Below are 14,618 nucleotides of genomic sequence, written 5' to 3' on the forward strand. Positions count from 1 at the left end.
TGGGTAATGCTTCTGTCTAGGGTGCTATGGGAACAGTTATTGATGGAGTTCCCCTGGTCCCACGCCACCACTTATTAAAATATAAAAGTAAATGTCTACTTTGAGGGGGCAGAAAAACGTACTGTGAGCCATCACCACCTGAGCTCAGGGACAGATTCAAAAGCCACCTGTAGTTTCTGGTGTGGCTCACTTAAGTCCTGATGTCAAAAGAAATGCAAGCTGCAGAGGCGGGCCCAGCAACATAATCTAAAGTTACCTCATGTAGTGTCTAAGTATGCCCGTTTAAACATAGCACACACTCCCTTCCTGATGTTTTCTGATTACTGAAACTCTAAGTACAGTTAAGATTACAGAATTACTGTCAGGTATATAAGCAGAATTAAACAAGAATAGCAAGCATTCCAACTATCCTGTTCCTAGATGGAAAATGTGTTTCTTCACCTGTTATGCATATTTTCTTTTTTATCTTCCTCCACTCATCTTCCTTTTCTCTCTCCCTCTCACTAGATGCCACTTGAAGTGTATCATCAACATTTTAACAAAGTATGTTACTCACATGCAATTGTGGTTAGACTGCATTACCAGCAAAGTTTGCAGTCAGACAAATCATTAACAGTCCTGTCTTGCACTCCATGCTGCTCCATTAGGATAAAGTAGAAGTGAAATGTAATGCAATTTACATTAATCTGTTCTCAGATGATCATCACGGTATTTGAGAAGATGCACGTACATGAGAAACTACTAAAAGAAAGACTCATTATTATAAAAAGTTTAAATGGTCATGTTGAAGTTTCCTAGGGGTTTTATGAGGTAAAATAAATAGATCATCTCCTTTTCTCACAGTAGCATGTGAAAAGGGAGACTGATAAGCTAACACCAATTATTAAGTATCTCTTCAGACTAGTCTTTGATTCATATGCTGTGTCTAGATTAAAAATAGGTTTGCATAATTTCATGACCATCAATTTATAACTAGTTAAACTGAAGTGAGAAGAAACTTCTTACACTCCTTGGGTGAAAACTGATCTCCTGCTAGGATTAGGAACACATTTTTTTTCTGCCTCATGCAGTGTTATAAAACTGCTCAGTTACATTATAGGAATTTTTCACTTTCTGTTTGAGTAACAATTATTAGCCTTTCCTGAAGCAGAATATTAGACTTCATGACAACTGGTCTGTCCTGGCTTGATAAATCCTGTGTGCTAGTGAAGTTGCCAAGAGACCACATGTTATTGTATTGCTGAGCTGAAAAAATAAAGGTGTTTTTGTTTAAATAAACATAGATAGAGTCCCAGCCTCCACTGAAGTAGGATGGAGGGAGGGAAAGGGAAGAGGGGAAACTTGACCAGATGTGTAATGGGTGATCTAACCTCAGAGAGTGCTTGAGGGGAAGGGCTGCTGCCTGCAATGCCCTGGGTGAATCTTCTCATTGTTGAAAATGCTCCTTATGCCCCTTATGATCCATCCCCCCCCCAAGAAAAAAGAAATATGCTTTTGAATATTATTAGAAAATTGCTTAGCCAGTAATTTTCACATCATTGACTGGAGACATTGCTACATTCCAGGATTTATATCCTGGAATATCTTGGATCATGCATAAAGAAAAAATTACAATTACATAAATAAATAAATATTTCAAATGCTACTTGAAAAACAATGGTAAAAAATGTGATTATGGATTCATAGGAGCTGGAACAGATACACTGACCACTGTGAACAGTGTGAGGAGAGGAAAATATTTTACACTGGGTTAGAAAGAATGCTTTATAGCCTTGGCTGTTAATGTGAACTCTAAGGTCCATTAGTGTTTTTGATTTTCTACAAAATGTTTATCTGTACAGTAGGAACATGTGGTTTATTGTGATTACTGTAATTCTCAAGATAAAATATACCAGACTTTACAGAGGAGTGCTGGCAAAAAGTTGGTAAGACATTTAATTCTCCAAAATTTGGAGTGAGTAGTCCTGTACAGTGTAGGACACTTACTGAACTGATTCAACTGTCTGAGAATCAGCTGCATCTTTATGAAGACAAAAGTGCTTTGGAAAGTATAGTGTCTAGTGCAGCAGGACCCTGAACTCTGGTGATCATTTCCACATGGTGTTGTATTATAAGTACACAATAATAATAACAAATTATACAAGTAACACTTTGTGGGGCTGATGACAACAACAAAGAATAGGAGTGCTACTGTGCAGAGTAGTAAGAATGTTCTTATATATTCCTATACCATTTCTGTTACGTGTTATTATTTAAATTCATAACTTGTGCAGAATAATAAAGAAATCTGTGGTCCACACATGCAGTCAGTAGCACAAAGTAGAGAAATTGCAGGTGAAAGAGTACAAGAAAATGTTTCATGTAGATGTTACCCATTTTTCGCTCCTTGAAAAATAGCCTTTCCAAGTAACTTCTAATTTTAAGGAAAATCTTTTTTATTCACTGTATTTTATATGGCTACAAGAGAATCTGTAAAAAGGATACTAATAAGGTAAGTGTAGCATAGTAATTGTGAGTGATGGAAACTCTTGGAGCCTTCATCTCCACAGAAATTCATCCTTTGTATTTTAAGATGAAGGCCAAGGTAATAAATGGACTGGGGTATCATTTGTAGACTGATTCATATGTGTTATTACATTTTTCCAAGCTTTCCAATTTTCCCAAATTCATCTTTGACATATAATAATAGTAATGATGGTATGAAATTTCATGCACTTCTTTGATTTGTGTATCTCTTCTATTTATAACATGTCATTTTTGGACCAAACTTAATCCTTATTTTAAAAAAGCTAAACATATTTCTTATTCTCACTGGCATTGGGGAATACCGTTGTTCTGTGATATAAAGAACATAGATTCTTTGTGGCTTCTAAGAAATTTGACAATTGGTCTTTTAAAAGGAAGAGTTTGGGAAACCATCGTCTTTCCTATTTACCTCCACTTCTGATCTGCAGGATTATAGTGTCTCTTTCTATAAGATTCTTGTTCAAGTGCTTGAAATGATGTATCTGTACAATTTACACCAGTATAAACTGGTTCATAACAGAGGCTATATAGGACTGCATTATATGATTCTGTGTTCCTGAAAATACTTGTTTAAGTGCTTAATACATATCAGGAGTTTAATATATACTTAAGTAATTGCAACCTTGCTGTCTGAATATAAAATTGTTTTGTTTTAAAACCTGAGTTACATTTACCAATGTATCTAATTTACAAATTCTCATTCTTGTGTAAAAGTTAATGTTTCTTCCTCCCCACAAAGCAGATGTTACTTGCAGACCTATGGGATATGCATATGCTTAAGGTGGAGATACTTAAGTGTTTACCAGTGCACCTAGAGCCAGGCATGATGATTTCTTTCCTAGAGGTGTTTGTGTACCAATTTCATAGTCATCAGGGAAAGCCTATGTTTTGAACAATATGCAGTTTATCAATGGGCGCTGAAATAAACTTCTGACACAAATGAGAGTTTTGGAGAGAAGTGTGAAGAGACAAATTTCTTCGAGTTTCTTATTTTTACATGCAGTGCTTTGACTCTAGTTCACCAAGGCACAAAAGCTGCTTTGCAAAATGTATGTGTCTCATCTTCACATGATACTTCCACTTTTTAACAGATCCACAGAAAATGGAAATATGTTTTTTGGTAGACTGGAGAGTGGTAATGCAGTAGATACTTTCTCCAAATCAAACAATGAGTGCACCATTTTCATGAAAAGTGTTCAAATGTTTGAAGAGTAGAGTTTGTGGGTTTGAACTCGGTCTTGTTTTGCAGTTTTGAAAGTGTATATCTATGATCAAAGTGCCTTAACAGTGAATCAAGGGGAAGAGAATTGAAATCTGAGGATTAAACTTTTTTTTTTCCTCATGTGTCCTAAATAACAAGGTAGGAATACAGAGAGAGTTGTGCGGTTGTGTTAGAAGCCTCAGGCTGTTAACAATCACTAAGAGGAAAGATTAAGTAGAGAGAACCATGGCAACCATCTAACATTTGTGAATGAATCTGTGTTTCCATAAAGGAGTTCCTAATGTACAGTACTGTATATTCTAAAATAGATGTATTCAAAGTAGGTTGACGCAGAAACTACAATCCATATTTGGTGAATGGCAGTTAGAAATATTCTCTGTTTATACCTTGAGTATCTTTATTTCATGGAAAATGTAGACATGGCAGCATACTTGGGGCTTTTATGCTCATTTGCTCTATTGGCTGGAAGTGATGTCTACTGCTGGAAGTGATGTTTGTGCATAATTAAAGATCATTTTCTGAGTACAAAAAGCTGACCTCATCCGTTATTTATTTGGATTATATCTGGATTTACTGTTTCTTTCCAGTGACTATTACGGTACAGTGTGTGTAATATCAGCAAACATTAGAAACTACTGTGGAAGTTTATTTCATATCATGTCAAATCACTGCTGTGCTGCTCCATCATCTTTTCTGTTTTATGTTAAAACATCAATCATGACGGAAAAGGTAGAATGTAACTCTTTTCTCAATCTTTGGATGATCTTAATGATATCCAAAGGAGTTTCATGTTATAGAGGAAGGCTCTGCCAAATCTTTCTAAAGAGGGTGAGTCCTATGGGTAAATTGCCCATTTTGGGCACTGGAGTCAAATGACTCTGGGTAACTTTGTTCAAAAATTCATATTAGAAAGGCAAAATCCAGAGGGAACATTTTAAATATTTAAAATTTTATATTGGCTAGTTTTTGAAAAAATGTTTTCTTCCAATATCCTGACTTTACTGTCACTCAGAGTAGCCGCAGTTAAATAATTCTGATAATGTTGAGCAGAATCATTTTTGTTGAACTTTTGCGCTGTATGGGGTATTTGCTGGTGATGTGATGCCCCTGGGCCACCATTTTGGTCAAGGTGCCATCTGTATCATCTGAGGCTTTTTTCTCTGCTGCCAGGCTGGCAAGTGAACTTGTTAATAGGTAACTGTTAGAGGTGTGCACTGCTAGTGGTCTGCAATTTCAAGAACCTTGTATCTGTGGGACTGAAAAGAGAGCTGGACTGAATGGGCCAATCTTTCCCTCTCCCAGGTTCATGTATATATTCCTGTCTGCCAACAAATACAAAACATTATTATGTAAATTAATGCATTTGAAAGGCAATGGAATAAATGGAACAACTATTCTGAAGCTTGCAAAGTTGGGCAATAGGTGGCTATACTGCCTGACCTGGTGAAAATATTAATGTGAAGGACCATTCTCTTCTCTTAAGGTGAAGACTATGTAAGGTGTTGCCAGTGCCCTTACAGTTTTGTCTATATAAACACACAGTTAAGTCAAATGATGGAAACCAAAAATTTTGGTCCATGGGAAATATAAATATTTCAGTAGCAGAAATTATTTCAAATAGAGGTGGAAGAGGGAGAGTAAAATTTCCTTTAGAATGATGATGTTAAAAGTCTGATTAGAAAAATATTAAAATTATATTTTCATGATGACAGTTTTTAGTTTTCAAAATTGAAGCTGTCCAAACATAAACCATCTCAGTGGTATTTAACAACAATTTTTCTGTTGAACTGCCAGGGAACCTTGAATGTTTTAGTCTGCAGTGTGGTGTGTTATGCCAATACCAGGAAAACTGTGGAATTGTATGTGCTTTAAAAGAAGTTGGAACAGAAATATTACCTCATACCATAGAAAACTAAAAAATTTTGATAGGGATTGTTACAAACTTCTTATTTTTTAATTAAAAAAAAAGACACAAGTTCTTATCAAAAGGAGAAGGAAAAATAAATTTCACCTTTCTTAAGCTGCTTTAATGGATTTCCTAGATTTTTGTCTGGCACATATCTATATACAGATAGAAAGATCCAATGTCACTGAGATGACAAAGTGTTTGATCCCCTGGATTTTTGCTTCTTACATTTATTAATATATTTGTGGAATTCTAGAGGCAGAGGAAAGCCACAAAAAGTCAGAAAACTGCAAGCCAAGGTAAGCAGCCTGTCAGGAGATGCTTAGCAAATGACAGTGCAAACTACAGAAAAAATATATAGAAAGGAGAGGAAAACATACACCCTTGGAAAATACATTTCCTGGTTGGAAAGGCATTGAAGCTTTGAGTTGTGTAGTTGCTTCCTTGCTCCTTTCCCGTAAATTATCTTTGTTCAGATTATTAATTCAATCCATGTTCATAGACACCCTAGGCCTTAGGGGAGGGGAATACATGTTCTGCTCCAGGTGTAATGAAAGGCATTGTGGACATCATGCCATCAAGGCAAAAGCATCTTTCATCCCAGGAGAGGAGACTGGACTCCCTTGTTGGCATAAATTTTACTTAGTAATATTTGAAAAACATCACAGATACAGTACCAGTGCATTTCTTATTGTCAAAGAGAGTCGTGTTTTCTCCTTTGCATACTGCATAGAAAAGAAAGCCTCTGTGTTTAGTTCATCATGCATTGTAACATTTTTTACTCCATTGCAGTTGGAAAATAGTTTCTCACTTCTTGGTTATTTATCCTAGTTTTCTTGCAATTTGAGCATAGGCTTCTTCTGATGGGGAAATAATTTTCCATAGCTATGCTATTGTCCCCACTGCTCCTTAGCCCTGTGACACAAAACTGCAAAATTATGCAGCACAATCAGGTAAATGCTAAAGCATCTGAACCACTTTGTTTTGTTACTTTTACAGCAAGTTCAGGCTTCAGTCCATGTGCAATGTGAGGAACTTTAGTTGCACAGAAGATTCTTTTGGTAGGCTCCTGTAGTACATTAAGGTAACAGTACAGGTAACTGACAGGAATAGAATTACTGGCTAAAAATGTCATTATCCAAACTGAATTTTAAGCTGAATTTTGTTTGGTCTTTCAGAATACTTATTTCTCTCTATTTTACCGCTTGACTAAAGTGTCTAGGATTTAAACTGTGGAATTTGAGTTTCTCTTTTACTTCAGGTGTACCAGGAGAAAAAAGACTGCAATAAAAAGTACTACAAGTTAGGTAGAAGAACTATGCCTGACCCCCCTGACATCTTAAAGCTCAGTCAATAAATATTAGGTTAATTCACTCTTTAAAAAGCAGAAAAGTAGATAATTATTTCTTATTCTTAACTAAAAAAATTTTAAAAGGTTATCAACTTCATAAGCTGATCTTAAAAAGAAAACAAACTCAGTGCTCAAAATCAATTTGATAAATGTGTTGAGCCCTGAGGTCTTGGTACGATTAATATACACATTGCCTTTTGTAATAAGTTGTATACCTGATCATAAAGTAAAAACACTGGTGGATCTGTTAAAGGAATTAGTGCCTGTTTGGGGGGAAAAAAGATAATGATAAAGTAATTAGTATCATGAGTTCAACAAAGATTTAAAACTGTGGTACATGGCAATAATGGATTTTGAACACAGTTAATGAGCATATTCATTGCATTCATTTTTAATTAAGTGGAAAAAATATTGGTCCTTTAAATGGAGATAATAAATGTGCAAGTCAGTCTTGCACAAACATGCAACACAAGAATTTATTGCTTGCTGTCTAACTAGGGAACTGGGAATCATTATAAAGATTAGATTTACTGAAAAAAAATACAGAAAAAACTTTAGTAGAAAATGTTTATGAGGTAATAATTTTCACATTAAATATTGTTTGGCATATTTGGTAGAGTGCGTGTGTGCATGTTTTTTAAAATGTGAGCATTTGTCATCATCAGAGGTAGGACTGTTTGTACCCTTGAAAAGGACTCTGGTATTTATGAATTTAGATTTATGTGAGATGTATTTAGTATATGACTGCACATGCAAGAGAACTTAAAAATACCAGAAACCTTGAAACAAACACACACTCGAAGGTGTGTTATGCTTGTACTTAGGATACAAATTGTGGTTTAAAAGTAACAGGTTGGCTCAAGAAGCTGTAGCTGTGAACATCGAAGTGTTTGCCCTGCTTTAACCACCACACACAAACCTTCCCAAACCACTGGGCTGTGCTGCCACTGGGGCTCTGGGGGTTTCAAGCTGAAGTAGGGAAAATCCAGCTGAAATGCTTAGTGTTTATTCTGTCAGTAGACAGCTGGGGAACTGACATGAAACAGGTTAAAACACTAAAACCAGACGAACCTTCTAGAGCAGTGGCTTTCATTGTTTTTATGACTTGGGAATCCCCTAAAAATTTCCAGTGAAAATGAGGACCTCTATGCCATACTGAAGGTTACTGATGATTGACTGGCATTTCTTGGTTACCTTTCATGGGTCTAGTTGAAGTTGTTCACAGATCCCCAGGGATACCCAGGCCACATGTTAAGAACAATGAAACTAAATCAAACTTACTGTTTCATTCTCTCTGAGTTCCCAATCCATATCTGTCTTGTCAATATTACCAAAATACTAAGTTCCTTCTGACACACAGTTAGGTCTGGGTCTTTGCTCAACAAATGTCTCATTGGGTTATGGATAAACTTCTTCCAAGTTTCCCTAAGCCACCTTAACCCTTAGGAACTTATTCACCATTGGTATTATAGGAGAGCAAGTTTTCTGTACCAAAAAGCCCCTGAACTGTCACTGATGGCAGCAGTATGCTGCTAGTGATATTGCAGTATGAATTACTGTGCCACACTTAGGCGATTTTGGTCTTTTTTTTTTCTCTGACTTTATTCTGCTCCATCCCACATGTGGTAATTGTTCCTTTCTGTAAAAGGAACAAACAAAACCATACACAGGGGGCTCTTCAAAATGCTAACTCTGCTTTTATTTTTTTAACCTCACTGCATGATTTTATTATGTGTATGTAAGTCAGTAGCAACTTTGGAGCTAAGTTTAAAATATCCAACTTTGGCAACATACTTTTAGCATTTAAAAAAAGATTTGCAAACTGCTAAGTCAGTTTATTGTTAAAACATGAAGCTTATAGAATTTTTGTCAGTAAATAAACACTCTATTTTCTTTTCTGTTCAGGTATGACTTTGTAGAAGTTGAAGAGCCTAGTGATGGCACTGTTTTAGGGCGCTGGTGTGGTTCCAGTACTGTGCCAAGCAGACAAATCTCCAAAGGAAACCAGATCAGAATAAGATTTGTGTCTGATGAATACTTTCCTTCTGAACCTGGATTCTGCATCCATTATACACTTCTTATGCCAGTAAGTAACATGTTACTTACTCTTTGAAGTGGTTAAGATTAATTACTGTTTATTTCATAATAATAATAATAATAACAATAATGTGCACTCTGTCTTCCTGAATTGTACATTTTATTTTTGTTTTTTTAACTGTGGTTCTTCTTGGATGGCTTTGGACTTGGAAGTTGTGGGTTCAGTTGTTTGTCTGGAAACTTCAATAAAATGTTTGCATTCCTAATATTGTACTGTGGAAAAAAATAATTCTAGCTTTGAGAAACAGAAAAATCAGAATACAAATCAGCACTGTGATGTTGAAAGAGCATTGGGAAGTTACAAAAAAAGACTGAAGAAATTAATGTTTTTATTAGTCAGCTGCTATTAGACATACACAGCCAAATGATTACACTTAGTTCCAAAACAGAAGGGTTCTTACGCCTCTGGGTAGTTTTATTATAGTGACAAAGCAGACAATGCATAATACTAATTTTTCATTGTGTTTTCCATGGAAACTGTACTCTAGACTTCTTTTGAAAGTTGCTTAAAGCAACAGGTAGTAAACACTATTCATTGTCTAAAATGTGGCTAATTTTACTGTCAACAGATTTCTGGTACTTTTTTCACCAAATGAAAGATCTGTGATTAGAACAAAAAAGATTATAGATTTTTAAGGATGAGATAATTTTTTGAAACATTAGAATGGAGGAAAACAGGGGTTGACTTGTTTTAGAGTAGGTATTCCATATTTAAAGACAATAAGGAGTACTTATTGTTAAATTCCTCATAATCCACTTTGAATCTCCTAAGTAGTTTTGTGGTCTGTGGTATTTGGTTGGTGGAAAATATCTGCAAGCTCAATAAAAAATTGATCAAGAGAATTCATGTTGTAACCCCACTGACATGTGCTTCACTCAGTATGAATTTTACTTGCTTTATTTTTTTGCCATTTTTGCTTCTTCTCCCTATTTGCAAAATTTCAGTTATTGTGAAGAAGCAAAGAACCCATACCATGAATCCCATGAATCTTCTCAACAGTACATAATCTTCTACTTAATATATTTAGCATACTTATGATGATGTCAGTGTAGTGTAGTTGGGTGTTTGTATAAATATATATATATATTTATTTATTTCTGTTATTTTCTATTGCTTTCCTATAAACATTTTTAAATATTTTTGCCTAACTAAGAACTCTCCTAAAGTGATCAAAGGTTTGATCAGCATATTTGCGTCTTTTGTGAGTTAGACCCTTTTGTTAGTAGAATATTATGACCTGATAATGGGTGAATTTTAAAATTAAATAAAATGTCAGTCTCCAAACTAACTTGAAATAAGGCCAGGTTTAAACTTTCATACACCCAAGGGCAGAATGAAATAAGTATGTTTACTTTTAGAAAATAGTAGAAGAAAATCACCAAATACATATGTTTGTGGGGCTGGTGCCAAATTTCATTGTCACAGCTCTAGTATTACATCCTACCTGCTACATACCTATCTCACTTATATATGATTCAATTTCTGTGGAATTGATTAAATGAAGGCACCTGAAAATACCAGAGTATATGTATAATTATTTTTATGCCATGATGTACAAATGGACTGAGTTTATTCCTTAATATTTGATGGGGAAAACTGGTTATAAAGTTTAAATTATCATCACTAGCACAACGATGGTTTAATGTTTGAAATATTTAAATCACTTATTCAACAGACAAAAACAGAGCTAACATCATAGGGTGCATTTTTTGTTCCTCGTTTCATTCCACTAAGAAAGCACATATAGCATAAGAAGAATACATGCAAACTGTTTTAGCAACCAAACGTGCTCTCTCTAACATACAGAACAGGCCAGAGCAGCCCTCCTCCTGTCATAAAAATTCAGAATAAGCCCCAAAATGTGCAGTGTAGCAACTGCTTATGGGTTAATTTCTAAATCTCTCTTTAAAAGGGCTGTGATTTTTTTCAACAAAAAAGTATGCCTTAATAAGTCAAGCAGAATGCAATTATACATTTCAGACAGCAGATTGTAAATTTAATCTATACAGTTGAGTTCCAGAATTAAACCTACTTTTTGTACCTAAAGCAAGTGAAAAGTGATGCAAAAAAAAAAAAGTGGTAGTTGTTGGGTTTTTTTTAATAACTGTAATGCTATCTTATCCAGCTTTTCAGAAGAAAATAAGATTTACAGCCCCACTCCCACATGCCCACAAAAAAGATGTCAGCTATAAGAATGAGTGTAAATTTTAAATAATTCTTGCAATATCATAACTGATTCACTTAGAGATTCACTTCAATGAATTGGTTCTAAACAGTTAATTTTTTTCCTCTTTTTTTTTGACAAGTGTTGGGGAAGGGGAGATGACTGGTAGACTAGCAATGAGAGATTGTTTGGGGAGAAATGAAGCAAAACTGAAATAAAACAGTGCAAGCTTGTTTCTGTATTTGGAGGCCACCCACAGAGAGGGGCACCGGACACATTTTCAGGTCTTTTAAAGAGCAAGAGAAATGACTTTGTTTAAATCTGCTGTAATTTATCGTATACATTTTTTCTTTTTTTACTTTGTATATTATATTTCAAACCAGCTTTTCACATAAGTAGGAGGAGAATGGCTACTGATCTGATTACTTTACTTCTAAGAGTTAGTCACTCTAAGGGACTCACTGCTGTTCCGATGTCACTAGATGTAACATCATTCGCTAGAAAGGTTTACTGTGGGATTACAAAACACTGCATAAAAGCAATGCACATACTGTATACAAGCAGAATACTCCCTGAGAAAAACATTAAGTTTTTCTTTAGATTCTAACTAATTAAACTAATAATTTGAATTTCTTCCATTTTAATTTTTGTACCCTGGCTACTTCTAGAACTTTCTGTAATTCTGGTCTGAGTCCACTTTTTTTCCTCTGTTGTATAGCTGCAAGTTAATTTTGTCTGCAATACCATGAAGTGGAAGCAAGTGTTGGAAAATCTTATTCCTATTAAGAAAATGTAGTTTGTGTTATTTTGAAATTATTATGTTTCTTTCAGCACAGCTGTTATTCTCAGTCACTCTTTTCATGCTCTGGCCTGTCACTTAGTCTGCACTTACTGGTGAGCTGCTTTATTCTGGCAGGGCTGCCTAGCAATGGTTCTCAATTTTGACCAGCTATGCATTTATTAAAAGTCATGATTTTGGCAGCACTGTGCCACTTAAAGCTTCCTAGAACATTATTGCAAAAACAATCCATATTTTATTTCTTCTCCCCTTCTTCTCACTTGCCACAGTTATAGCTCTAATCCATATAGTAGCCACATGCAATTGAGGGAAATCTTATAAACTCTTATAATATATATTTGGGCTTCAGTCTTCCTAGTGACTAGTTTAGTTTAAACTATGTCAGTTACGAGTTTGGCAGAGAAAACTTGATGTAATAAAGTCCATTGTTAGTTGGGGAGCGGGTGAATGGGATACTTGATGCCTGAGGTGCCATTAAGGAATGCATGACTGATTGCCAAAGTAGTTATTAATTATTCAGGGCACTCAGAACAAAGCAGCTCCAGTTAAAGTTGAAGCTGGGGGTGACTGTATTCCCCTTCTTTTTTGGCATATGGCAGCATGTCATTTGTCATCAAAGATCATGCCAAAGATCTTTGCAAAGAACAGACTTAACCCTCTTCTATGCAAGCAAAGATGAAAATCCAAGAAGCTGCTTAAAGACTGACCTGGTTTAAAAGCGACTGAGCAGGTGGTTTGGGATTTTGTTGCAGTACCTGAATGGCGACCTGGGGGTCAGTCCAAGAGAGTGTTTTGGTTTGGTTTGAGTTTTTTCCTTTTGATGCAGAGATGTTGTTAGTACTGCTCGCTTTTAACAGTAATGAAGATTAAATAGATATTCTGTCTAGGGCTATATAATATTTGTTGTTTATTTCATCCAAATTGACTAAGCTTTGCTCTTTTAGAATTTAGCAGGTTAATGTTGTTTGCGGAACCTTTTTAATTGAGCTTGTTGATTGAAACAGGCAAATAAATTTAAATACTAATAGAAACAGTGACACTAATAGAACAGGGAGAGGAAAGCTAATACATTGCCTTCCTTTCCTTTCACAAGTGCACAGATTTCACAGCTATCGAGTGTGTTTCTGACGTGTAGGTACCAAAGCCCAAGAGATGCTTAACTTTGGCTGCAATAACTGAAAATCCATCCTGAAAGGACATTATTATCTCCTAAACAAAGTTTAGGAGATAACTCTCTTAAGAAGTAATCAAGAGGTTTTGGAAATAAAAGGATTTGAGAGTTGTTTAAGCCAAGGTGGTATGAAGAATCAGGAGAGTGTATGAGTGTTACGTAGAGCTTTGCAATGCTACATGAAGTGAAAACTCTTCATATGATGGGAAGGACTCTAAAACAAAACCTTTGTGTTCAGAGTTTCCACTGATTAGGTACAGTGAAACCTAAGCATAGATAATGGAACAGGCTACTAAAGATGCTCCAGCATGCAAATTCAATCATTCATTTTCTTCTGTGTGGCAAAAATTTATTTTAAATCAAAGATGTTTTTGAACTAATTTTTACCTTGGAGATTTCATTTTGCTTTAAAGTTGTGCTTAAGGTATTGGATGAGGTAATTTCTTAGATGAGACATCAAATATTACCCCAAAATTCATTAAAAAAAATTACAAAAATACAACCCCGAGGATGGCTATTATCTGTGAGACTAAAATGAGCGGGGGCAGTGGAGAGGAGGAGAGGAGCAGGGAAACCTTTGAAGTGAAAGAACCTCTGAAGTAGACTTCCTAATCAAATCATAACATCTTGTTTTCCTGTGACCGTGTCTCATTCTGTCACATGGATATCATAAAAAGTTTAAAGATCTGTGTGTGTGAAGCAGAGTTGCAGAAAGGCAGGGTTAGACACGAATCTAGCAAAATTGTGGGCCTGCACAAAAGTCTATGGAAGTGTGTCCTTAACCTCAACCTGAGATGTCAGTGTGGATTTTCTGAGATTCTGAAAGGAAGAGAGACATTTTGAATCATATTGGTTGTCATTTAGTTCTTAAAAGGAATGAATATATTTATCTGATAGCAAGTTTTGTACTCTGAAGGACGTGGTTCCTCTCCCTTTGACCAAAATAGAAATGCAGTTTCTCATGAAGTATATGTAGCATGTGCAATTTCTTTTGTATTTTTCTGTGATATTATTCTTACAGTGGCTCAGGATGAAAATAGTCAGAAATTGTTTCATTGATGGTTTGTGACACAAAGTAATTTTGTTTCCTCGGATGACAATTTTTTTACAAATTTATTATGTATTTCACTAAGATTTGGATTCTATGATTTTGGAAGCTTATTGTATATCCCACCTACTATCACTGTGGAAAGAGATATAAAAAAACCCAGCTGATTTTCTTATTTCTGAATAAGTAACATTAATTTCAAAATTAAATCAAATTATGTTAGCTCAAATGTCATATTTCAGTGGGTTTTTTTTCTGTTCAATAACTTCAGTACAACTTTTCTTCCTGAAAAAATTCAGGAGTGTTCAGTAAATGAGAAACTGATTCTGTTTA

The 14,618-nt window shown here is 35.3% G+C and overlaps 1 protein-coding gene across 1 annotated transcript in view; it reads left to right on the forward strand.

Moving 5' to 3' along the window:
• Positions 1-14,618, forward strand: part of PDGFC (platelet derived growth factor C) — a 124,602-nt gene that overhangs the window by 81,464 nt on the left and 28,520 nt on the right. The window contains exon 3 of the mRNA XM_051790807.1: positions 8,911-9,091. Coding sequence (XP_051646767.1) covers positions 8,911-9,091 — 181 coding nt within the window. The remainder of the gene's footprint in view (positions 1-8,910; positions 9,092-14,618) is intronic.

Source organism: Manacus candei, unplaced genomic scaffold (assembly GCF_025592945.1).
Source record: "Manacus candei isolate 608988 ecotype Guabito, Panama unplaced genomic scaffold, ASM2559294v1 h1tg000028l, whole genome shotgun sequence".
NCBI lineage: Eukaryota > Metazoa > Chordata > Aves > Passeriformes > Pipridae > Manacus > Manacus candei.